Source organism: Sapajus apella, unplaced genomic scaffold, assembly GCF_009761245.1.
Source record: "Sapajus apella isolate SASKATOON/1434 unplaced genomic scaffold, GSC_monkey_1.0 scaffold34, whole genome shotgun sequence".
In the NCBI taxonomy this organism is placed as follows: domain Eukaryota; kingdom Metazoa; phylum Chordata; class Mammalia; order Primates; family Cebidae; genus Sapajus; species Sapajus apella.
In genome coordinates, this window is record NW_022436974.1 from 18,508,886 (window position 1) to 18,536,172 (window position 27,287).

Genomic DNA, 27,287 nt, shown 5'->3' on the forward strand with positions numbered 1-27,287 from the left:
TCCAGCTACTTGGGAGGCTGATGTGGGATGATTACTTGGGGCTGCAATGAGCCATGATTATGCCACTGTACGCCAGCCTGGGCGACAGAGCTAGACCCTGCCTCAAAAAAAGAAAAGAAAGGAAAAGAGAAGAAAACCTGGATCAAAATGATAAGGAAAAAATAAATCTAAACCAGTTCATTTCCATAAACATCTGTGTGCTAATAATGCCTTATCTGTCTATATTATTTTACTATTTACAAAGCACTTTCATGTATGCTGTCTCACTTAATTCTTATAAAAGTACTGTGTAGAAAAAGGTATAATTCAAGATTTATGGAGAAGAAATTAAAGCTCAACTAAGAATTGGTAGAAGTAGGATTTGAACTTGGGTCTTCATTGTTCAGAGCCTATATCTACTGCATTGCACTGGATTAGGAGGAAACTTGACTGAGGGTTGAGTGGACTATTGCTCACAGTGTGACATCTATCAGATTTAACTCTGTATCTGTCTATGCACAAGGTGAGAATTATATTTGCATCTTTATTCTCACTTGAAGAATGAATGCGTTGTCAGATGCTAAAAACATATGGGGAATTCTCTTGTTATTTAGAACAGAGATTGACAAACTTTCTCCATTTAAAGGGCTATATTTTAGGCTTTGCAAGCCATATGGTTTCTGTCACAATTACTCAACTCTGCAGCTGTAGCATGAAAGTAGCCATAGATAATATGTAAACAAATGAGGATGGCTGTCTCCAATAATACCTTATTTGTGAAAATGGGCAGTGGGCTGGATTTGGCTTGGGGGGTTGTACTTTGCCGACAACTGATCTAGAAAAAGGCTGGAGAAATATAGCTGTTTAATGTTAGTTGGTGTACCACAATTTGGAATAGTGAGCAGTCTAACTGGTTTTCTCCCTACCTCTTTAATGTACATTTTGGGATATTTTGCTGTTCAGTCTTACATGCAAATCAATATTTTATCCTATGCTCTTCTAAATAATTACTCAAAACCAGCAGAGTATACCTCAAATATTTTGTCATCTATTTTTGATTTAATGCAATCCTTTTATCCTTTATATATATGCATTATAAAGGTTTATTTTTAAGGTAAGATATCTTTATGTCTTTCCCTCACAATCACCTTTTACTTCTTTTATCCAGGATTAATTCTTGTACTTCTCTTCAGTTATTTCTTACTGACATTATCCTTTCTCTTGACAAACCGAAGAATTCTTGATTGTTTACATTTATGATTCTGTTTCCAGCCTGCACCCCACCAAAAGTAATCTTATCTCTTTCCTCTTGCTTTGAGAAATTCCATTTGCTCTGTTTTCCAATTTCATCCTATAGTTACCCATTTGATTTTCAGAATTTTTCTACTATTTCTTCCTTCGAAACTTGTAGCTTCAGATCACTTTCTTTCACTGTTCATTCTATTTCTCCTTTTTTGACCCCCTCTCTGTTCTCCCAACCCACTAATCCCTGGAACACTACCCAGTTGGGGACCGCTCTTTCACTTGGATAGTTCCATTTAACCAGAACTCCTCCTCCCTCTGATACACTTCCTCCTTTTTAAAGGGCTGACTAACAGTGGTCCTTTTCTGAGTCTGTAACTCAGGCTTAGGATGGTGAGATAATATGTAACAGTTGGGTTATGAAAAAAAGCAGGTGATTTCCAATTCTGTCTGGGACCTTGTACAGTTCTGAAGGATCCATGGGCAGTGACTAAATGCCATTTTCCGTGTCAATTCAAGTATCGTTCTTTTTAATTTGTCTTTGGGCTTTGCACGCTCGGACTCCATTTGCTTTTGTTTACTGTTAACAGAAGCTGCAACATTCATGCAGAAATAATCATGGACTTGGCTGGTAGAACACAAGGAAGAAGAGAAAAGGGAAACAGAAAACCCCTCTGTCATTTGACTGTTCTGTCAGCATGAAAACTATTAGGTCTCTTCTCAGCTTAAAGACAGTTTTAAAGGATGAAGTAATTTGTTAATTTTGGAATCATATTTCAGCTGATAACTTCTCAAATATTTTAGCATAGGCTTCTGTGTATGTAGATAGAGTGAAATAATGAAATAAGTGAAATAATGACATAAGATGGAAAAATCTCTTCCGTTTGTCTTGCTGTTTGGTAATGTATGCGACCTCTCTGGGTGGTTTAAGCGGTTTAGGTGCATTCTATGAAAAGGGAGCTTTTAATGACAAAACTAATGTGATTATCTGAGTGAGTGTGAGAGGGGTATTGAAGCCTTAGAGAAAGAAAATCTGTTAGAAAAGCTGAATGTATCTGCTTAATCCTTTCTCTAATGTGGATGGACCATGCTCTGAGAGGAGATTGGTCTTTTTTTTTTTTTTTTCCCAACCTATCTTCTTTCCTTCCTCTGTTAAAAATTTCTCTTTGACCCCTTTTTCTTTCTCTTATTTAAATGTGTACTCTCATAGGTAGGAACACTTAAAGCTTTTAAACAAATCATCATCTTTACTTTGGTGTATGTGGGATCAAAGGGCAGAACTGAAATATTTGGTTGCAGATCTGATTAGTTTGGTATTAAGGTTGCATGAATGTTCTACTTTCTCAACTATTTCTATACTCTTTAAAACTGGAATGAGTAAAAAGGACTTTCTAATGCTGTTTCTGTTTCCTGACTCTTCATCTTTATTCTAGGAAATGGCTCATATTACTCTACTGTTTTGCAGATTTTTTTTTTTAACTATTATATGCTTTTAAGGTTTTAAGATTCATATTGCCACAAAATTCCTTGTAAGTTTTTGCCAAAACAAATAAACATAGAAAAATATAAAGATGACCTAAGAATTAGAAAAATTGTTTTAAAAAGGTAAGCATGAGACAGCACATATATTTAAGCATTGTTTTTGTGAGGGTTATTTTTCTTTTAGCTTTTAGTTGAATACATGTTGTATAGTTACAGTGATTGTAAGCTCTAGAGAGTCGGCATTTGTGTTTTTTCCTTTCCTTTTATTTTATTTATTTATTTATAAGATAGAAGTTCTCATTCTGTCACCCAGGCTGGAGTGCAGTGGCATGATCATAGCTCACTGCAGCCTTGAGCTCCTGGGCTTAAGAGATCCTCCTGCTTAAGCCTTCTGAGTAACTGGGATTACTGGAGTCTGTATTGGAATCCCAGTTCTGCCGTTTCCTTGCTGTGTGGTTTTGGGCAAGTTTCTTAACCCCTCTGTGTTTTAGTTTTCTCATTTGCAAAATGTGTATAATAACAATTGTAATGCTTATTAGGGTTTTTATGAGTATTTCATAGGATCTAGTATAAAGTAAAAGGACTAAATTGATGCTAGTTATAAATAATAACAATAGTTATTATTATCATGTAATATTGGGAAACGAGATGATTATACCAGGACTCTGTGGTCAACGTCTGGGTTGACACCTATATTCATGGTGCTTTTTCTTTTCCACATCAGATAGGTAATGTGCTGATAGCATAACCGGGTTTGAGGGAGGTTCATTTCACATGTGAGCATGAAAACCCACTCATACGCTTCCTACATTAATAGTTTTTAAATTGTGTATCTGTAGCCAGACGTCTGAGCCTGTTTCTCTTCTGTGAAATGGGAATGATCGTCATATGGTGCTCTCTGGGTTATTGCAAGGAAAGTACCTGTTCTCAAAGAATATTCAGTACTTGTACTACAACAACCTCAGTCCCAACTGTTTACATTTTAGCGCATTTATGGCATTTGTAGGAATGACATGCCTTATGTAGAAATTGTTTAGAAGAAGCCATTTGCTAGGGCTCACAAAATAAATAGAAAGTATACTCCAGGGCTACCTGGATGTTGAGTATTTTGGATAGAGATGGTGGGCTAAGATGCTTGTTGTCTGACTATATCACAGCCCGTATGTAAAAAATCAACAGGCCAAGTGCTTGCTTTCATCATGTGGGTAATATCTGCAAATTATTAGGGGTAAGCTAAAGTATTATATGAGGTTGAGCCAAAATTGCTGATATTTGACTGTTTTGACTTACAAATATGAGAGTTTCATATGGTTCAGTTTAATATTGATGTATTTTATGTAATCCTACAGTTCTTTGATAAAAGTATGTGAGTATCTCCTTTTAAACTACTGTAGCCTTTTTTTTTTTGTTTTTTTTTTTTTTTTTTTTTTGAACCTTTTTAAGAGATGGAGTCTCACTCTGTCACCCAGGCTAGAGTGCAGTGGTGTGATCATAGCACTGGAGCCTAGAACTCCTGACTGAAACAATCATCCTACATCAGCTTCCTAAGTAGCTGGGATACAGACATGTGCCATCACACCTGGCTAATATTTTAACATTTTGTAAAGATGAGGTCTTGATATATTCCCAGGCTGGTCTTGAACTCCTGGCCTCAACTGATCCTACTGCCTGGGGCTCCCAAAGTGCTGGGATTACACACTGAACCACCGTACCTGGCCTTAAGTTACTATATTCTTTGAATAAGCATGAGAATAGTGTGAAGATCTTGCTAATATTTTTTTTGAAACTTCATTCACGATGCTACCAAAATTGTTAAGGAAGTGCAAAGAGATATTAGGGATTCTGTTTTTTAATGCTGGAGGATGATGCTTGGACTCACAGAATCTTTGAGTTAGAAAGGAACTTTAGAATTACCTAAAATAAAATTTCCCTAGTAAATTTGCAAATATTTTGCAAAAAAAAATTTAAGTGACATTTTTCAGGCCTTTTATTTAGCATACTAGTAGAATTATAAATCAGTACTTCCTTTATATAAGACCATTTGACAGGATGTACCAAGGGCCTTAAAAATGTTGATCTCCTTTGAGCCAGTAATTTGTTTAAGAATTTATCTCAAGAAAACAGTTAAGGATATTTGTAAAGATTTAGCCCCAAGGATATTTATTGTAACCTTATTTGTAATGATGAAAGGTTGGGAATGACCCAATTTTAGGGTTGCGTCAGCTGTTTTTCAGCTCCCCACCCGGATTCCTGCCTTCTAGATTTTCTAATGTTGGTCGGTGCCCTTCATAAGTTGTCATACTCCACTACTCCAAAGGTGATCTGACCTCACAGAGCACAGCGGCTGGGGATTGCCCTTATTCTGGATGTGGAATGCCATCCATACAGAGGCCAAGTCTCTGACCATGATGTTCTTTCTGTGTAACTGGGGCTGCTGACACCCAAGTTTTGTCAGCCAGTGCCGGTCTCCAGCCATGCTTGTGTCTTTTAAGAAGTGACAGTAACTGCTATTTGTGGAGATGGCTATTCATAGGGACTCCTTTTCTTTGCCTGACAGAGGCCCAGTGTTCTAAGCGCTAAGAGGGGCTCTAATGCCAGCATGTGAGTCACACTCACTTGCTACTGTTCTTTTCCAGAGTTTTGGGCCACTTGTTGCTTCACATTAGTACCTTCTCTCCCCGTGCCCAGCTTGCGTTGTCACCCTGCCCCATCTACCATGCTGTGCTTGAACACAGGGCTCTTCTCTGCATTCCATGTGTCTGCTATGTAGTTTTGTGCTGCATTTTAAAAGAGCTGAATCAGCTGTTGGTATCCAGATTCAGGAAAGAATGCTGATTAACTCTTGGCAATAGATGGCTTAATACATCTTATGATTGTTTCTTGATTTCCATATTGTCTTGAGTTATTCTTATTGGCATATTTCCTAGGAACATTTTCTGAGAAAAGTGCCATGCAAATGTTAGGTATTTTTTTACTACCATGAAAAATCGAGAGTTGTTAAAATGATAAAACACTGTTTTGACTTTTAATTTTTCTTCAATTTGCATTTCCTTATTGCTTTAGGCTTGATAGGTTTGTGAAGCTCTCAGTTTAGCTCAATTCTGTCTCTTCATGTACATCCTAAAGCCTGGTATTCCTTATTCTTATGACCTCACAGTTACTTTTAAAGGTATATCCCATTATTTGGACATCTTAATTTCTGACTTGTCTCACACTCAGCAGTTCTAAAAACCTTTTGGGAATGATGGACACTCCAGCTTCCTTTGGAAAGTCATATTACTTTTGAGCATGTTAAAGATTCTGAGAAATCCTCTGAAATTATATAATAATAACAACAGTCAGGAAAACTGTTCACCTTTGCTAATATACAATTTCTCAAAACTATTGACTAGGAAACTTTTTTTCCACAAAGTACCAATTAACGTTCCATGGAAATATTGTTATGCAGAGTATATTTGGGGAAAGGCATTTAATTTTTCTGAAAATTCATTTTCTCTTTTACAGTTTTCTTTTCTTTTCTTTTCTTTTTCCAGAAGGGTATTGCTGGCAGCTGGTGCCAGGCAAAACTGTGATGAAGGGCTGGGTTTGGTTGGATCGTTTCTCAATACCCTGTTTTCTTGGTTGGTAGCATACCCCCAGCCCAGGCCTTGTTATTCCTGCTGCCCAAAATCTCTCTCTGAGGTGGGGTAACAGGGCTCCTTTCCCGGCTCCTTCTCTGGACCTGTCTCTTTTTTGTCAGGACTAGTCTATTTCATATATATATATATATATATATATATATATATAGTCTTTACCACATGAAATGGGAAAGGACCAGATTACTGAATTCATGTCAGAGTCAACAGAGAATTCAAGCTTACCGGGTTTTCCTTGCCACTGGGGCCATTTGTAGTTTTACAGGTGGACACTTCCTAAGCTGTGTGTCAAAATGGATAAGATGTATATTTCATAACCAGAGACAACTGGGGACGAATCTAGGCCCTATTATTTACTGAGTGACCTTGAAGATGACTTAACCTAAGAATCAGGTTTTTTTTTTTTCATGTAAAATAATGGACAATCATCTCTCTGATAGGGTTCTTTGATGAATACACAGTGTAATTGTTGGAAACCCAGGGCTAATAATCACTAGCTGTTGTTGTTAGTATTATTCAGTTATGATTCAATTGTCTGTGATTTTTCTCTAACATTTTATTAGGGAACATTTTAAACATATGGAAAAGTTAAAATAATTGGGCAGTGAACACTCATAAACCTAACATCTAAATTCTATAAATAGTATTTTGTTGTATTTATTGCATATATATATATATATTCACCTATCCATCACTTCATCTGTCCTTAATTTATCTTATTTTTAAATGCATTTAAAAGTAAATTGCAGACATTTTCCTCCTAAATACTTCAGCTTTATTACTAACTAGAGTTTAATATTTGTGTATGGTTCTTCTTGTGGTGGTGGAGGGATGAAAACTAGGTACCGTGGAATGTATGAATTATAGCATTTTTCGTGTGACACAACCTCTATGAAGATATCGAACATTTCTGTACCCCAGAAAGTTTGCAGTGGCTCTGTCTAGTCAGTTCCCCCCTTTACTCCTAACCCTGAATATTGTCTGATTTTTATAGCTAGAATTTCAGGCATTTATTATAGGTTAGTGAAAGGAATATTTTAGAGCTGGGAGTTATCGCATATGCTTTTTATCACACCATATATGCTAGAACTTGGTGTAGTTTTTCCATATAAGACTGTATAAATTTTGCATTTTTATAAAAGAATAGTAATTCATTCAGCAAATGTGTAGTTACCAGATACCTTGTTAAGCACTGAGGGAGAGATACTGAAATCAAGTCAGTGAAGCAGAGCATTACAGAGGCTCTGATAAAAATAGGTACAGGGTATAGTGGAGGCACCAAGGAGGGAGAGATCTAGTTCTTCCCGACTTGGATACATAGGCAAGGATGCCCTTGAAGAGGAGGTGATATGAGCTGAGTGTTGTAAAAGAGGAGTTGGTGTTTGAAGGCATTAGTGGAGTGGGAGAGGAGATAGAAAACAGTGTTTCAGGGTGAGCAAGGGGAAAGAAGAAGAAGGAGCCTGGTGTGGTGGGGAATGGTTTTCCTAGGCTGGAACAAAGGCAGCAAAGAGAAAGCTAGAATGGTAGGTAGAAAGGATTTTGCATACCATGCAAATGACTTTAGTTTGTTTCTATAGTCTAGGGAGTAATTGAAGACATTTATTCATTTGTGAAGGGGATTATTAAACCCAAAAAAGAAATTGTTAAACAATGCAGTTAGATGCTTAAGAATATTTTATGATCAGATTAAAATAATATTTCTTCTTTGTATTATTAAACTGTCATTTTTTATTAATATTCTGACTCTTTCCCCATTTATCTTTCTAAAATGACAGGTAGTGTGCCAATATTTGAAAAATCCCAATGTATCTGATTTACTGCTGCTGCAGAATATTTTCCAAGCTCTTAATGTGTATTACAATTATTCCGGCCAGGCGAAATGCCTGAATATTTCAGAGACAGCAACTGGCAGTCTGGGAACCCTGGGTTGGAGCTATCAGGTAAATGTGTATAATTTCCCAAGAGGAACTTACTTTTCATTGATACAGTTGTGCTATAAGGAAATCAGAGTACACAATATTTTGTCACCTAACCTGGATCCAGGTTGGGCCCTGTTACCTTACGCTGTAATACTATGGACAAGTTTCTTTGTTTATTCATTCGTTCATTTAATAATCACCAAGTAGATATTGACTTCTTATCGTGTGTCAGGCACTCCTCTAGGTTTCAAAGATACAAAGATAAATAGTACATGATCAAATATAGTGTAGCAAAAAAGTAAGTAATTAGTATTTCAATAGATCTTGATAAGTCCCACAAAGGAAGCATTTTATGGACACATAAAAGAAGGGGAGTCTAATTTGTCCTTAGTCTGCACATTGAGACTAACAATAAGAATAAGACTTTCCTTCCAGAGTTGTTTTGAGGGTTAGATATGATAATAAATGTGAAATCAATCAGTTTGCATTGAAGGGATATAATCCTAACTTCCGTAACTTCTTGGCCAAGACTTTTTAAGAATAATGAGAGATTATGTGTCATAGAAGTAAAGAACAGGGGCTTCAAAGCTGCCTTGCCTGTTATAACCCTTCGTTACTTACCAGCATTATGACTTTGTATAATTTATGTAACCTCTTTTTGCCTTATTTTTCTAATTGGATTCTCTTGGTTTGCTGTTTAGGCCTGCACAGAGGTAGTCATGCCCTTTTGTACTAATGGTGTTGATGACATGTTTGAACCTCACTCATGGAACTTAAAGGAACTTTCTGATGACTGTTTTCAACAGTGGGGTGTGAGACCAAGGCCCTCCTGGATCACTACTATGTATGGAGGCAAAAACATTAGTTCACACACAAACATTGTTTTCAGGTGAGTTTTTGCTGGTCCAAAGAGAAACTTCAGTTGATGGTGACATTTGTAGAATATTTGAAAAAATAGAACCAGGAAAATGCTGGACAATGGAACAACGTAGAATACAACTGTGGTACTCATCATTGTTTTCCTATGCCTTGAAAGATAGGATGCTGAGAAGAGATAGGATTTTTTGCTCTATTACCAATGTGCTTTATTAAAGGCCTAAAAATCAACAACAACAAAATTAAAAAAAAAAAAAAAAAAGAAACTCGCCAGTACAAAATAAAGCATCATCTGTCATTCTCAATTTCTTATTATTGTTCCTGTTGTTGCTGATGAAATAAATTTTCAGCATTCAACATTTTTGAAGTGCTTCATTCTGTTCCAAGTACTAAATGAGGCACTTTAAATAAATTACCTGGTTAAATCCTCACAACAACCCTGTGGAGTAGTTCTTATAGCCACTTTTTTACTTTGAAGGAAACTGAAGGTCACTGTGTTCAATCCTTGCCAAAGCTCACCCAGCTTTGTTTTAGTTACTAAGTGATAAAGCCAGCTCTCTACTATGGCCTGTCTGACTACAAATCCTGTGTTTGCTTTTCTATGTTACACTGCTCCTTAAGAAGTCACATAGTTGCTACTGGTTCACATTAGAGTTAATTGAGTAGACTCTGTGTATCTGACTGTGACTTCAAAATGTTCTTGTTTTGACTGGAACATTAGGTTGTCAGCTATTGAAATAGCAACAAGTCAATCAAGAATTTCCCCAAATCTATATAGAAATAGGAGATACCACTACTTACCTCTTAACCAGAGCTATTTAAATTGTAAATTTACAAGCTCTTTTATTTGTCTTAATTTTTATTTTTTGAAAGAAAATCTTAAACTTTATCTTGCATTTTACAAAAGTCTGTGAATGGTTTTTAAAAGGCACCTCCTTACCCCATATCACATCTCTGACAGTAGGAAAAGTAGGCAATGAGTGTATCACCAGTTTGAGCACTGGCATCTTGCAAGGATTTCAGACCAACCAACCACTCGCCAAATAACTTGGGAGCTTTTTAATCTTGTTTTTAATACAATGGTAGATCTACTCTGATGGCAAACGTATCCATCCAAATCTCCACAACATGCTTTGCAAAATCAGTGATTAGCAAATTGGTTAGCTTTGGCATGGAACTGTGCTTATTTGCGCGTTACAGCCTGATGTTGATACTGGCAACCAAACATTGAGAAGGACAACTTTCGCAGTGTAAGTAGAGTTGGGTGCCCTTCTGTAGGATTGTGTCTGGGGATCGGCACGTGTGACATCACCTTGACAATTCCTTGATATATCAAGGGCTAGTTTTCTTCAGACCTTTTATGAAGCACTACTCTGTTCATAGGCGTAGAGCCCCCATAACTTAAGTGTCATATTCCTGGATACATCTCCTGAAGACATTTTCTGTTTCTGTTGGAATCTTCCTTTGACTACAAGTTGGTTATTACCATCTATAGAACCACTTGTACCCAATTCAGCCAACAAAAATGCAAGGAGGCTGGTTGCAGTAGTAGTTCACTCCTATAATCCCAGCACTTTGGGAGGCCAAGGCAGATGGCTCGTTTGAGCCCAGGAGTTCGAGACCAGTCTGGGTAACATGGTGAAACACCATCTCTACAAAAAATACAAAAGTTAGTTGGCATGGTGGCATGTGCCTGCATTCTCAATTACTTTGGAGGCTGAGGTGGCAGGATGCCTTGAGCTCAGGAGGCGGAGGTTACAGTGAGCTGAGATTGCACCACTACACTTTGGCCTGGGCAACAGAGCCAGATGTTGTCTCAAAAAAAAAAACAAAAAAACACACACACACACAAGCACACCCCCCCACACACACACACACCAACCCACAAAAAAACAAACAAACAAATCCCCAAAATGCAAGGAGATGTTTGGGCTGATGATGTAATAGTTTACAGATATCCTTAAAGTTGATGAAAAGAGTTTTCCTGGTTCCTACTTGTACAACCTGTAGAGGTTTCACTGTGAATTTCATTTTTTCTCAAGCAACCATATCTGGATTCTTTTCCCTTATGATGTTAAACACATGATCCAGTAGCTCCTCATATGTGCAGTCTCTTTCTGAGCCTACCTAACAGGGCCTATCTGATTACTGAATGAGATAGCATCGTCTTTTTTGCTGCCTTCATCTTCTAGAGCTGTGTCTTTTTTTAGTATTTCATCCTCATCTGGGAACTCGACATTCTTCTTTTTATTGTCAAGTACAATGTTAAGGTCCTCCTCTGGTTCATCTGGTTCTTGAACATCACTTTCAATCTTAAGATCTTTTACACCTTCTTCAGCTTTATAAATATCAAATATCTTTTTTTTTCTTCTTTTTCTTCTGATTAAAGAAGTTCATGTCTTCTAGAAGATCAGAAACATGTTTTTGCCTACTGCCCTCTTCATCGGCTTCTACATCTTTGTCTTCAGCTGGCTCTAGCTTCACTTTTTGGGCTGGTTTTTCTCTGTTTTTGTATATCCTTCTTCATCTAACATAAAGGGATTCCCCTTTTTCTTCTTGCTCATAGTGGGATCAAAAACTGTCTCATTCCTGGTCATGGCTGTGGCTCAAGTGGGCTCAGCACAGATGGGAACTCAGACAGTCAGCCCCAGGCCCCTGGCAGCGTCACTGATCCTGCTAGTATGTCTCCCACCACTGCACTCTACAAGGTCTTTTAAATAGGAGTCAAATTTGGCCTTTGGTACATAGCCAGAAGCTTTTAGGGGTGAGGATTGCTGTTTGCCTGGAAGCTGATTCTGAGTTTAGGCTGGTGGCACTGCCCACTTTGTAAAAAAGCCCTCTGACTTATTAGACTCATCCTATTTTCTTTTTTAATTTTTATTTTAAGATCTGGGATACATGTACAGGATGTGCAGGTTTGCTACATAAGTAAATGTGTGGCATGGTGGTTTGCTGTACCTGTCAACCCATCACCTAGGTATTAGGTCCATCATGCATTAGCTATTTTTCTTTTTCTTTTGAAGCAGAGTTTTGCTCTTGTCACTCAGGCTGGAGTGCAATGGCATGATCTCAGCTCACTGCAACCTCCACCTCCCAGGTTCAAGCCATTCTCCTGCCTCAGCCTCCTGAGTAGCTGGGACTGCAGGTGCCCACCACCACACCTGGCTAATTTTTGTTTACTTAGTAGAGATGGGGTTTGACCATGTTGGTTAGGCTGGTCCTGAACTCCTGACTTCAGGTGATCTGCCCACCTCAGCCTCCTAAAGTGTTGCGATTATAGGTGTGAGCCACTGTGTTTGGCCTTAGCTATTTTTCCTAATGCTCTATTTCCCCTCCACTCCTCCTCCGACAGGCCCCAGTGTATGTTGTTCCCCTCCCTATAACCATGTGTTCTTACTGTTCAGCTCCCACTTATAAACAAGAACATGCAGTCTTTGGTTTTCTGATCCTGTGTTAGTTTGCTGAGTATAATGGCTTCCAGCTCCATCTATGTCCCTGCAAAGGATGTGATCTCATTCCTTTTTATGGCTACATAGTATTCCACCCAGCAGGATACCTGTTCCCAAATAAAAGGCAAGACGCTTTAATTGAAAACTTAAAACTGCTTTTAAAAAATTTCCTTAAGTTGTGTTCCTTGTTCTCAACTGGATTCTTCAAAACTGTACTCTTCAGCTCAGTCTTTAAAAGTTAAGCAAATAAGTCTGCTTAGGATGTTTAAGGAAACTGTGCCAAATTTAGAGTATTTGAAAACAGGAAAACTTGAAAGAACGAGAGGGTTGAAAGAGACCTAAGTATAAGCCTTTGGATTTGTCTTAGTCCACTAGTGCTGCGATAGCAAAACACCTGAGACTGGGTAATATATAAACAGCACAAATGCATTGCTTACAGTTATGGAGGCTGGGAAGCCCAAGATGAGGATGCTGGCAGGTTTGGTATTTGGTGAGGGCCCAGTCTGTGCTTTCAAGACTGCAACTTAAGGCAGCATCCTCACATGGCAGGAGGTGGAAGGGCAAAAAGGGGCCTAAGCTAGTTTTCTCCAGTCCTTTTATGAGGCACTACTCTGTTCATAAGGGTGGAGCCTTATAACTTAATCACTTTCTTAAAGGCCCCACCTCTTAATACCACCACAGTGGGGATTAGGTTTTAAAACATGAATTTTGGGGGATAGTCAGACCATAGCAGTCTCCAAGCTCATCTTTGTTCCATCAGAGGAAGAAGTACTCTATCAGTTTCTCAGTTTTCTTTAGGAGCTTGTCTCCATATAGTGTTTATATACATTGCTCCAGCTTATTGTACTTTAAGCTCATCCATCCTTGCTTTGACTCTGCAAAGCTGAAGATCAAGTTGACTTTTTTTTTTTTTTTTTTTTTTTTTTTTTGAGACAAGGTCTTGCTCTGTTGCTCAGGCTAGAATGCAGTGGTATGATCTTGGCTCACTGTAGCCTCAACATCCCAAGGTTCAGGTGATTCTCCCACCTCAGGCCCCTGAGTAGCTGAGACTAAAGGTGTGTAATTTTTGTATTTTTAATAGAGATGGGATTCCATCATTTTACCCAAGCTGCTCTTGAACTTCTGGGCTCAAGTGATCCACCTGCCTTAGTCACCTAAAGTGCTGAGCAAAGCACCTAGCAAGTTGAAAATGCATTGCCCTTCTTAAATTGTATTGAAGCATTATATACAACTATTTTAGTTATCCATTTGATTTTTTATGTTATCTTTCTGATACTATCAAAGTGATTATAATAATCATCACCATCATCATCATCATTGGAGGGGGGAGCATATTTTGTGAGAAAAGTCAGTAGGTAAGAATTAGAGCTCCATGTAAGAAACTTCTAGCTCAGTGTAAGAAAGGACTTTCAAGAAGAGCTATACAAAGGTAGAATGAGCTGTCTTAAATAAAATTACTTAAGCTTTTTTGATAATCAGTTTTATCCTCTGTGAAATGAGGATAATAATGCCACTTGCCCCATAAAGTTGTTGTGATGCATTAAAAGAGTTAGCCCATCAAAGTACTTGGCCCAGACCTGGCAAATATCTATGCTCAAAAAATATTTGTTAAATGAATAAATGAAGGTACACTTTCACCTTGCCCTTTATGTTCTAGCCACAGGGAACTGTATACTTGTCCCTGAATGTCCTTTCCCTTTCTCTTTTTCCTTAAGACTCATACCTTCTCCAAGAAATATTCCCTAAGGGAGGATAGGTTTTCACCTCCCCCTTACTTCTAGTAGCACCTGTAAAAACCGCTTATCACTCCATGTGGTAGTTATCTGTTTGTGTTTCTATCTGCCCCATGAGATTGTGAATTTATCACTGGCAGGGGCTTCATCTTAACCATCTCTGTATCTTTAGCACCTGCTACAGTGACTGGCACATATTGAATGCCCAATAATGTGCCTATTGTTGATAAGGACAATGAATGAAATACACAGCTCAGGCAGGCTTCAGAAGCATGTGAAAGTTTAAAGGCAGGACTGTTTGAAGATGCTGGTTTATCTTTTTGCAGTGGTAGGTCTACTTTTACAAAGAAATCTCTTTCTACAGTTTGCTAGGTATGAGAAATCCAATGTACAAAGTTTTAAGTTATTAAAAAATTCAAAATTCTCCTAATTTTCTGAAGAAAGAGCACTCCCAAAGTAACGGAACAGCCACAGGTGTGTCTATTCTGTGTACTTTACGGCCACTAGCTATAAAACGTTTCTGGTTGCTGAGTAAGAAGCTGTCCAAGTATAGGCATGGGGAAAGACTTCATGACTAAAACACCAAAAGCAATAGCAACAAAAGCCAAAATAGACAAATGGGATCTAAGTAAACTAAAGAGCTTCCGCACAGCAAAAAACTATCATCAGAGTGAACCAGCAACCTACAGAATGGGAGAAAATTTTTGCAATCTATCCTTCTGACAAAGGGCTAATATCCAGAATCTGCAAGGAACTTAAACAAATTTACGAGAAAAAAACAACCCCATCAAAAAGTGGACAAAGGATATGAACAGACACTTCTCAAAAGAAGACATTTATGCAGCCAACAAACATATGAAAAAAAGCTCATCATCACTGGTCACTAGAGAAATGCAAATCAAAGCACAATGAGATACCATCTCATGTAAGTTAGAATGGCAATCATTAAAAAGTCTGGAAACAACAGATGTTGGAGAGGATGTGGAGAAATAGGAACGCTTTTACGCTGTTGGTGGAGTGTGAATTCATTCAACCGTTATGGAAGACAGTGTGGCAATTCCTCAAGGATCTAGAACCAGAAATGCCATTTGACCCAGCAATCCCATTACTGGATATATACCCAAAGAGTTATAAATCATTCTGTTATAAAGACACATGTACTTGTATGTTTATTGCAGCACTATTCACGATATCAAAGACTTGGAACCAACCCAAATGCCCATCAATGATAGACTGGATAAAGATAATGTGGCACATATATACTATGGAATACTATGCAGCCATAAAAAGGATGAGTTCATGTCCTTTGCAGGAACATGGATGAAGCTGGAAACCATCATTCTTAGCAAGCTAACATAGGAACAGAAAACCAAACACCACATGTTCTCACTTGTAAGTGGGAGCTGCACAATGAGAACACATGGACACAGGGAGGGGAACATCATATACCGGGGCCTGTCAAGGGATGGGTGCTGGGGGGGAAGGTTAGGGTTAAAAGAAATACCTAATGTAGATGATGGGTTGATGGATGCATTAAACCACCATGGCGTGTGTATTCCTATGTAACAAACCTGCATGTTCTGCCCATGTATCCCAGAATTTAAAGTATAGTAATAATAATAATAACAATAATAATAATAAAAGAAGGTGTCCAAGGAGGCCTATGGAACGCATGTTAATCTTTATGTCCAGGCTTCTCTCCCTAGGCTGGCTCATGCGAATCCAAGTTTGACTGCTTTTCTGGTTGGGAAGTTTAATCTTTAAGTGTTGGATTGGAGATTTTTCAGTTAAAGTTTTGAAGTCAGTAGGCCTTGATGCCATTCTTCTTCTTCCCTGAATTAGCTGCATGGCCTTGGACAAATTGCCAATTCATATTAGTTAGGAATAATAATGAGTACCTAATAGAGTTATTTCAAGGAATAAATTATTGTGGAAGTAAGCAACAGATTTTGTGTTTTGTTCACTGTGGAGTCCCATGCCCAATCAGTGCCTGATATATAGAAGGTACTCAGTAAACATTTATTTACCTGTTATTAGTCTCATTACAGCAATTCGTTTTTTATTCCACAACTGTTTTTTGGGGGAAGATTTATTTTCTTTTCCAACTCATAGACATTATTTTGCCAACAGTCATTCTCAGTTATTTTAGCATAGATCCAAAAGGGAGTCCCTGAGGAGCTGGTTAGTTTAACATCATTTCTCAGGCAAATTAATTGTTGCCAGCGACTAAGTGAAGCTCCCTGTTGGTTTTACCCAGGCATCGAGATCCTCTCATGAAAGCCAGCATTTTTTTTCTTCTTTTTGTTGTAGATTTCCCAATGATCGGTTTAGCTTTCACAGGTCTAGGACCAAGAAATTCAAGTCCATGTGCATCTTAGGTCTCTCAGCAACTCCAAACACTGTTGCTAAGCCACTAGGCTATTTCAGATGACCTTTTAAATCAAATGCAGTTTGCTTATTATGTGGCTTTGGGATGGCTTTTTTGTTTTGCAAATAACGGAGAGTTTCCTATCTGGGTTGGGCTTGTCAAATTGGAATAATGATAAAGGCGATTTGTTCATTTAAGAGATTCCAACTCCTTGTGTAGTTTACTTTAAAAGTTTATCTGGTAGTTGAAAACTAAGGCTTCATTTTATGTGAGTTTTTGTTTTTAATAAAACCAAAAAAGTTCACTTCTGGAGTATAGTTTTTTTTTTTTTTTAAAGAATTATGTTAAGTTGCAATTGAACAGAGGATAAGCAATTTTTTTTTTTTTTTTGGAGACAGAATCTTGCTCTGTCATCCAGGCTGGAGTGCAGTGGCATGATCTTGGCTCACTGCAACTTCTACTTCCTGGGTCCAAGCCATTCTCCTGCCTTAACCTCCCAAGTAGCTGGAACTATAGGCATGTGCCACCACACCTAGCTAATTTTTGTATTTTTAGTAGAGGTGGTGTTTCACCATGTTGGGTAGGCTGGTCTCGAACTCCTGATCTTAAGTGATCCATCCACCTTGGCCCCCCAAAGTGCTGGGATTACAGGTGTGAGCCACTGTGCCTGGCCAGGACAGGCAATTTTAAATTGTGTTTCAAACACACATAAACTTATTGTGCCTAAATGTTTTCTTCTCATATAATTTGTACATTTATATTTTCATGACTCATTTACCTCTTGCTGGTGTTAATACTTATTATGCTTACAGAATATGGTAATAACTATAATGATATCATACATTTGTATAGTATTTATAGTTTATTTATTTCCACATATATTATTTGACTTGGGCCTCACAATAGTTCTCTGAGAGAAGGATATTTTCTTTATTAAAAAACATTTTTTTTCTATAATCCACATGAGAACTGAGGTTCACAAGGGTCAGTAACTTACCCAACATCATGCAGCTAGTAAGGATGTACAGCTTATATCTGCTGAATTAATTCATTGTTCTTTCCACTATTAACACACAGCTGAAGGTCAGTCTCTTTATATTTCTATTAATCATTTATATAAACTTTTCTTTCCCATGTGAAAAGTACTGAGGTGATTTACAACGTGTTTATGAACTTGCATATGTATATTTATAGATGTCTAGGATGGGCATCCAATATAAGGCCACAGACAACTAGACACTTTTTAAGTGCATTCAGTAATTTTTTGGGGGGCTCCTACTGTGAGCCAGGTCTGCTTCTAGGAACTGGGAGATATAGAAATAAACAAAATGGACAAAAATCTCTGCCCTCATGGAATTCTAGTTTGAGAGATAGGTAATGAAACAAGATAGAATTTATAAATATGTTAAAAGGATATAAGTGACAAAAAGAAAAAAATGAACCGGGGAAAGGGACTATAAAATGTCATAGGGAAGGAAAACAATTGAAATTTTTTATTAGCCTGACCAGGAAGATGTCATCAAGGGGTAACTTGTAAAAAATGATATAGAGGAATTAAAGGAGCTAACCACGAAGTTGGCGGGGTTAGAGGATTAACCAAAGGCAAAGGTTTTGAAAGAGAAGCGTCCCCAGCATGTTCTTCTTCAGGTGAAGTAAGGTCAGTGTGGCTGGAGTGGAGTTAGTGAGAGAGTAATAGTAGATGAAATCAGGGAGGGAGCAGAGGCCCCGTATCATGTAGAAACTTGTTGGTTCTAGTAAGGACTTAGGTGTTTTTTTTTTTTTTTTTTTTTTTTTTTTAGGACTTAGGTTTTTATGATGAATGAGATAGGAAAACTTGGAACATTTTGAGAAAAGGAATGACATAATCTGGTTCAGGTTTTAGCAGGATCAAGTTGGCTGCTCTATGGATATTAAATTGCAGGGAGACAAGGGTAGAAGCAGGAAGATCACTTAAAAGGCTATTGTAGTAACTCAAGCTAGTGATAATGGTGACTTGGATGAGGGTGGTGCAGTGGAGGTAGTGGAAAATGGTCAGATTATGGATATATTTGAAGATATAGATGACAGGATTTGTTGACAGATTGTGTGTTAAACAATGAGAAGATTAAAGAGTAAAACCAAAAAAATGAAAGAGTGACACCAAACTTTTTGGCCTGAGCAACTAAAAGGATAGACTTTCCACTAACCGAGATTGGGAAGATGGCAGAAGGGACTGGTGGCATTTGGTGACTATCTGGAACTGCTAAGTGTCTAATTTGACTTCCATGTAAAAATGTCAAATAAACAGTTGAACTTTGGTTCTGAAGTTTAGGGGAATAATCCTGGTTAGATATATTACTTGGTAGTCATATGTGTATAGGTTGTACTTATAGCTGAGAAGTTTTTGATGATTATGCAAATTGTAGGAATAATTTCATGTATTTGATAATGTGAGCTTAAAGATTTTTTATTTCAGGCTTTGAAAACAATATTAGCATAATGGAGTTTGCATTAAACAAATATCAGGACACATATAAAAATGTTCTATAAGTGATTCCAAGTGGTAGGTAGGTAAAGATAGGCCAAGAGATACCATAGAAGGGGAAAGTAATCTAATACTTGCCATGGGCGGAACACTTAGATCCAGGTATTTCAGTGACAGTTTTTTTTTTTCCTAAGGAATGTGTTTCTATGAGAGCAGGTAGATGAGAGGCAGACCTGAGACTGGAACCAAAGTGTGTCTGATCCCAAAGCTCATGTTCTTCTTACTCTGCAGCACACAAGTTAAGAGAATGTGAACTGTCGACTTCCAACAGCAGTCATGTTTCTGCAAAATGCAATGTTGTATAAAATTAAGCATTGGACTAGGGTTTTTAGAGCTGTGTTTGAATCTCAGATTTGCCAAGTCAAATGGTTTTGTCAAGCCTTTTAACCTCTTGGGTATTAGTTTTCTCATCTATAAAAGAATTGTAATTAAACCTACTTCATAGGGTTGTTACAGTGAACAAATGTGAAAGGCTTTGTTAACACTAATGCAATCTATGCATAATATGTTATACTAGGGAAAATTTGATTTAAATAGCATCAAGAATAAAATACTTTGACAAAAGTATTAATTTAGCAAAAGAAGTGCAAGATGTATACATTGGAGACAAAGAAATTAAAAATTGCTGCCTTTAAATGGAAAGACAACTCACGTTAAGTGTTAATACTACTAAGTGTTAATGCTATTAGTACTATACTATTAATATAATTAATAGTATATTAATTATATATTAATACTAATATATATATTAATTATATATATAGTAAATATATATAATAAATTAATATAGTAAATATATTAATACTAATAGCATTAACACTTATTAACAACATTAAGTATTAATAGTATTAGCATTAATACTGTTAAGTATTATAATATTAATAGTATTAATTATTAACAGTATTAATACAGTTGTATTATTAATAGTATTATACCATTAAGATGACTTAATAGTATTAAATGTTAATACTTAAGTGTTAATACTATCAAGATGTATTAATACTATTAAGTGTTAATACTATTAAGATGACTATGCTCCTCAAGTTGATCCGCAGATTCGATGTGATCTCTATCAAATTTCCAGCTGGCCTTTTTTTTTAAAAAATAGAAATTAACAAGCTGCTCCTGAAATTTGCATGGGAATATAAGGAATCCAGAATAGCCAAAACAATCTTGAAAAGGAAGAACAAACTTGAAGAACTCTTGCTTCCCGATTGCAAACTTATTACAAAGCTACAGTCAATACAGTGTGATATTGGCATAAGGATATATATAGATATATAGATAAGTGGAATAGAATTGATTGTCCAGAAGTCAAACCTTATATGTATGGCCTATTGATTTTCAACAAAAGTAGCAAGACTATTCATTGAGAAAAGAATAGTTTTTCAACAAATGATGCTGGGAAAACTGGAGATCCGCATGCAGAAGATTGAGAGTCGCTCCCTATTTCATACCATAACAAAAAAGTCAACTCAGAATAGATCAAAGCCTTAAATGTAAGAGCTAAAGTGATAAATCTCATAGAGAAAAACTTAGAAATAAATCTTCATCACCGTGGGTTAGACAGCAGTTTGTCGGATACAATACCAAAAACACAAAGAGAAAGAATAGATAAATTTGACTTCATGAAAATGAAAAACATGTGCTGCAAATGATACTATCAAGAAAGTTAGAAGATAGTCTGCAGAATGGGAGAAAATATTTGCAATTCATATATTTGATAAGGAACTTCTATCCAGAATAGATAAGGCTTTGTAAATCATACCAGCAAAATGGAGTTTGTGTTAAACAAGTATCAGGACACACATAAAAATGTTTTATAAGTGATTTCAAGTGGTGTGTAAGTAAAGAGATAGCAAGAGGTGCCATACAAGGGCTTGCCATGGGGTAAGTACTTAGATCCAGGTATTTCAATGACAGTTTTTTCCCTAGGTAATCTGTTTCCGTGAGATTAGGTAGATGAGAGGCAGGCCTGAGACTGGAACCAAAGTGTGTTTGATCCCAAGCTTCATGCTTTTCTTACTCTGCAGTACACAACAGAGTATGAACTCTCACTCAAGAATAAAAAGACATATAACCCTTGTTAAAAAATGAGCAAAGATAAAGATATGAGTAGGCATTTTTCCAAAGAAGATATACAAATGGCCAATCAGCACATAAGATCTTTAAATCCCATCAGTCTCTTGGGAAATGCAAATTAAAACCACAGTGAAATACCATTTAATACTTACTAGCCTAGGATGTCTAAAATAGATAATAATAAGTGTTGAAGAAAGTAGAACCCTCGTTGTTGCTACTGAGAGTATAAAATGGTGCAGTCCCTTTGGAAAGTAGTTTGGCAGTTAATAGATTGTTACCATATGTCTTAGAAATTCCTAAGTATATGTCTAAGAGAAGTGAAATCATACATCCACACAAAAACTTGTATGTGAATGTTCAAAGGAGCAATACTCATTAGCTAAAAAGTGAAAACAACACAAATGTGCATCAAGTGATGAAAAGAGAAATGAAATATGATGTATCCATACAATGAAATATTATTTGTCATTAAAAAGGAACATGTGCTGATTCATGCCACAACATGGATAAAACTTGAAAACATTAAGCAAAGTGAAAGAGGCCAGTTCCAAAAGACTGCCTATTATTTAATTCCATTTGTATGAAATGTCCAGAATAGGCAAATCTATAGATTCAGAAAATAGATTCATGGTTTCCTGGGGCTCAGAGCAGGATGGGAAGATGGGGAGTGACTGCTAATGAGTATGGATTTCTATTTGGGGTGATGAAAATGTTCTAAAATGGTGTGTGGTGCTGGTTGCACAATTCTAAGTATACTAAAAACCATAGAATTGTGTATTTTAAATGGATGAATTCTGTGGTAAATGAATTATATCTCAACAAAACTCTTCAGAAATATTATTAGGGATGCTGTCTGTGGTTATATTGGATTTCTTACTCAGTTAAACTAAATAGTTTCAATGACTGATCCTGTTTACATTATTCTGAATTGTGTTGTGTGAATCAGCTGAGACTAATAACCTGGTAGAATTTCCTTAACTTTAAAGCTAATGTAAAATGAGGATTTTTGAGTAAAACCCAAATTTTCCGATTCTAGTTCCTGGTGTCATTTTTCAGATCTACCATCCTGTTTTCCAAAGTACTGTACTGTATTGGACAAAATATGCAGCTTCCTCCTTTCCTCCCTTCCTCCCTCCCTTTCTTCCTTCTTCCCTCTGTTGAGAAGATGGGGTTTCACCATGTTGCCCAGGCTAGTCTCAAACTCCTGGTCTTAAGTGATTCACCATCTCGGCCTTCCAAAGAGCTGAGATTATAAGCATGAGCCACTGGGCCTGGCCTATTATCTCTGTTTTACAGATTAGGAAACTGAGTCAGGCAATTTGCTTTATATAACTTTTGTATGATGAAATGAGGACTGAAATTCAGGTTTCTAAATTTCATATCCCAATACAGTCTAGGATGATTTATGGGAACACTTCCTTCAATAATCTCTGGTTCTGTTGTGTTTTGTTTTTTTTTTTTTTGCACTTGGTTGCAGGAATATTGCAAAACTCCAATATGAAGCATCTTTCTATATGATAAATTAGATCCTCAGATCAAATCCACCAGGCTATAAGTTTATAATTTTAGGTGTTAAGCATATAATAGATTTCTCCTAGCTTTATCTGAGTGTCGATAGAAAAACTAACAACTTTATTTTTTCTTCTTTTTTTCACTTGCAGCAATGGTGAACTAGACCCCTGGTCAGGAGGTGGAGTAACTAAGGATATCACAGACACTCTGGTTGCAGTCACCATCTCAGAGGGGGCCCACCACTTAGATCTCCGTGCCAAAAATGCCTTAGATCCCACGTCTGTGCTGTTAGCCCGCTCCTTGGAAGTTAGACATATGAAGAATTGGATCAGAGATTTCTATGACAGTGTGGGAAAACAGCACTGAGAAACTTGATTTTTTTCAGTTTCTTATGTTCACGTCACCACATTCCCATTTACTTTGATTTTCTACATGCAATTACTTTCTCTTGTTTATCATTAGATTTAATGGGGCCATGGTTGAGATAGAATAGAAGGTGATGATGGTAAAAGCAGCTGTCCCATGAGTGTGATTTCCTGGGTTCTCACTGTCTTTGCACCACATCTAGGAAGAATCTTCCTGATAATTCTCCCACACCATCAGTGGCCCTCACAACTGGAGCAGAGTCCCTGACTGCCTTTCATAAGAGGGAGAGTTAATTCCTTTGTATCTCTGCAAGCAGAGATTTCTCCTTGGTTTTGGGTTGAAGTCTCTTTGGCCCATTTGTAAGTCCCCATCCCTACCCTACAAAAAGTAAAAGCAGAAGATAGATAAGAAATGATGTAATTGCAGCTGGTAGGATGTCTGGTGCCAATCCAGGAAATGAGAGCCATTTCTTTTGTACTGGATTTAATGACTTTCAACTGTGCTGTAAATAAAAAATACAGCTGGACCTTATACCTGTGTGTTTCTTCTGAAACTCACTCTGACTCCGGCTGTTGGGAATGCTGTGTGCACTGGGCTTAGCTGTTTTTGGAAAGTGCTTTAATTTTTTTTCTCTTTCACTTGGCAGCTTTTCTTAGTTCTGGGATGTTGGCCACTGTGGTACTGCCAGTAAGAAATCTGGCCTTTTTCTGCTCCATTTCTCTTTGTTTCTAAGGTCAGTTTTGTGGTAATTTGGTTAAATTCTGCCAGTTTAGGAAAATGACTCTGTTTTGTCTTTTTAAATCTAAGCAAGCTTTATGTCATAGTCACTAATTATATTTCAGTAAGAATCCTTTAAAATGGATGAATCAGCTATTCCAAAAGTAGAATATAATATTCAGCTTTTAAATTTTTTAAATTTTATTTTCTGATAGTTGTTACTGCTATCATTAAAACCAGAAGTATCAGACAAACAGGCAGGTGCACGAGAACTTTTCTGTATGACTTCCAAAAGACAAGCTGACTAATTCATGCAGGCAGCATATTTGACATTAATAAATGGCCAAGCCATTCCTATTTCCAAGGGGTTGGCTTCTTTCAAGCAGTTCTTACACTGAGACCTTTCTTCAGAAGAGCTTTTCTAGGATAACAAATAGGGTTGGATCAAAACCTTTCAGAGAGAGAGAGAGAGAGAGAGAGAGAGAGAGACTAACAGTTTCTACTCTGTTGAAAGATTTCTTCCTCCTTGTTTCTTTTCATTTTCTTTCAATAATTTTTTTTCTTCAACCTGCCTTGGGAACATTTTCTGCTTTTTAAAAACTATACTTTGAGCTTGGTCATTTCTAAGGCACTTATTATTTTTTTTTAAAGTGCAGACATAGAGTTCATTCTTGGGGTTCAAGGCTGAAATTTTTTTTTTTTACTTTTCCTGGCATCTGGGAGATACAGGAAAATCTTTGTCTTGTTTTAGAAGCCTTCAGTTCTCATTGTAATGAGTTGTCTATCAAAACATTTGGTCACTATTTTTGTTTCAGCATCAGAGAACAATCTATTGGGGTAGGAATTTAAGGGTCAAAACAATTCTAGTTTTTATGCTTTGTCAACTAAGAAATTATATAATGCAGGGTTTATGGTCTTAATAGAGGATATTCTTACAATTTATTTTACAGTTTTAGGGTTTTTCCTTGTTTAGAATCTTTAAAATACGTTGCCATTTTATTTAATGTCGATTGTTTGGATGAGTTGCATCATTCTGAAGAAACAAACTGCAAAAATATAGTTTTTTTGGCAAGCATAATTTTATCCTATTATTGTACACATTTTATGAATATAGATAGCAGCCTTAATTGAAGTGAGTATGATTATAATATGCTAAAGTTTAATTTTAAAATGAAAAATAATTAAAGTGTCAGATAAGCCTTATTATTTAAAGCATCCCTCTAATAAAACAGCACTTTTTACTGACAGGGAAAGAGAGACATGGAGATTTGAGTGCTTTTTATTTTTATTTTCTGTTTTTGTTACTTTAACTGCCTGGATTCAATGGGTAAAACTAAAGGAATTTAGGGGGACTTTCTTAGGGAATCTGTAGCGCTAAGAGGTTATCCAGAAGAGCTGGTGTCTAAGCCAGCATATTAGAGGGCGAAGGCCCCTGAGATATCCAGTTCAACTCTTATTTTGTAATAGAGAGAATTGTGGCCTATAGAGAAGGAACTTGTCTAAACCCTCACAGCTCCTCTGTGGCAAAACTGGGGCAGAACTGGGGCTCCTTTTTGGCAGATTTTGTTTGCTTCATTTTACTGGTACGGTTTAATTTTTGTTTGGATTCAAGCAACAAAAGCCCACAAAACCAGCTTAAGGAAAAGAAACATTTTGAAACAGCAAGATCAGTGCCAGGATTTGGGTTACTAGGAATCATGGGGAACTAGAACTAGGGTCTGGAAAGTCCCTGAAAATCAGTACTGCTGTGTACTATTTCACTTTCAACAGTGGTGACCTGTTGTCAGACTGTGGTTTGGATTTGTTTGTCAGATGTCTACAATTCGGTAGGCAGTCCAAAGCATGCATCAGAATTACCCAAGAGGGCTTGTAAAAATGCTGATTGCCGAGCCCCATCCCAGAGTTTCTAACGTGTTTGGGAGGATCTTGGGAAGTTGCATTTCTAACAAGCTCGCAGGTGATGCTGGAGCTTCACACTTTGAGAGTCACTAGTTGAAAGAATCTGAAATTTGAATTTGAATGTAGTTTATCTTACTTCTGTCATCCTGCCTGACTCAACTGAGTGTGGGAGCCCTGCCTAATTCATCTCTCCCCATGACTGCTTTATTCTCACTCTACAGACCAGCTTGCTTTTCTCTATTTGCACAAGGCCCATGATGACTTTTTAGAGTGGTGTCCTCAGCCCTCTGAGGGAGAAATGCCTCACAAATTCACAACTCTCAGCTAGTTAGGGAAGGACAGGGCCATGAAAACATGGTTACAGAGGTGTACTTCTTAGGATGGGGGAAGCAGTTCAGGCAACTCAATCACACAGCATCTATCACACAGTTTCTTGGAGCACAGGTATCCAATGAAATGCCAGTAACTTGTGTAGTAGAAAGACCTATACCTATTGTTGAGCAAGTGTGGAAAATAAGGGGACAAATGAAGTTAATTAGTTGTTTTGTATATCTGTAGATAGTATGTGACTCTCCTAAATGGTGATTGAGAATACAACTTTTAATGTTCTTAACAGAGGCATAAGGAATTGGTCTAGAACCTGAAAAATACAATGGTGAAAAAGCAAACACAGCACCTAATTTAAAAAGTTTATGTTCTGCTAAGAGAAAGACATGACATGTCAAGTTATATATTACAATAAGTGTTATGAAGAGTTGAGGCTATTAGGACATTAATTGCAATCTAACAGGAAAATAGAAAGAGATTAATTGCTAAATGTCCTACTCTAATGGCCCCAACTCTTGATAACACTAAATGTTAAATGTTTAGCATTTAGACAATGTGAGGTAGTCTGGGGGAATAGCAGTGTCTTTTTGAGATGTCACATTTTAGCTGTGATCTAAATGATGAATGGGAGCTATACTAGGAAGAGGAGTAGAGAAAATGACATGAGCAAAAGCCCTGAGTGTAGCATATTCAAGGAACTGAAAGAAAGCCACTGCAATGGGAAACAACCACAGAGAATGTGACGTAAGATGAATATGAAGACATGGGCAGTGGGAATGCTCATTCAAGTAGAATTATACGGATGAAAAACCTTTGATGGGCTTTAATCAGGGGTGTGACATGAACAGATTTTCATTGAAAAGGACTACTCTGGTAGAGTAGAGTATGCATTGTAGGGACAAGCAAATAATGTAGGAGACCCCAGTTGCAGTTGTCAAATAAAGAGAAGAAGGTAGTTTTGAGTAGAATGGTAGAGATGGAGATAAGGAGAAGTGGAAAAATTGGAGAAAGATTTAGTAAAGAAAGTCAATGGGATTTGGTAATAGGTTCTATATGAGATATGAGTTGGGCAGGTGTCAAAGATGATGATGTCTGCTTTGTGCACTTGGATAGATGATGGTGCCATATACAGGAGAAGGAGCCCTGGAGGGTGGCCAGGTTTGACAGGAAGACTTGA

At 37.2% G+C, this 27,287-nt stretch overlaps 1 protein-coding gene, 1 non-coding gene and 1 pseudogene across 7 annotated transcripts in view; 1 reads left to right on the forward strand and 2 right to left on the reverse strand.

Annotated features, from left to right (window-relative positions):
- PRCP (prolylcarboxypeptidase) overlaps positions 1-25,137 on the forward strand; it is a 78,602-nt gene extending 53,465 nt beyond the window's left edge. For 4 of the 6 annotated variants that reach the window (XM_032295889.1, XM_032295891.1, XM_032295890.1 and 1 more), the window contains exons 7-9: positions 8,114-8,278; positions 8,959-9,146; positions 22,951-24,763. In XM_032295889.1, coding sequence (XP_032151780.1) covers positions 8,114-8,278; positions 8,959-9,146; positions 22,951-23,167 — 570 coding nt within the window. In that variant the 3' untranslated portion in view covers positions 23,168-24,763. Of the gene's footprint in view, positions 1-8,113; positions 8,279-8,958; positions 9,147-22,950 lie in introns of all 6 variants that reach the window. The other 2 variants (XM_032295893.1, XM_032295888.1) reach the window with 1 other exon arrangement.
- LOC116563370 lies at positions 3,422-3,522 on the reverse strand. The gene has a single exon (XR_004274370.1). It is a non-coding gene; the product is annotated as a small nucleolar RNA U13 (small nucleolar RNA).
- On the reverse strand, positions 11,003-12,046 carry LOC116563261 (annotated as a pseudogene).
- Positions 25,138-27,287: the final 2,150 nt, after the last annotated feature.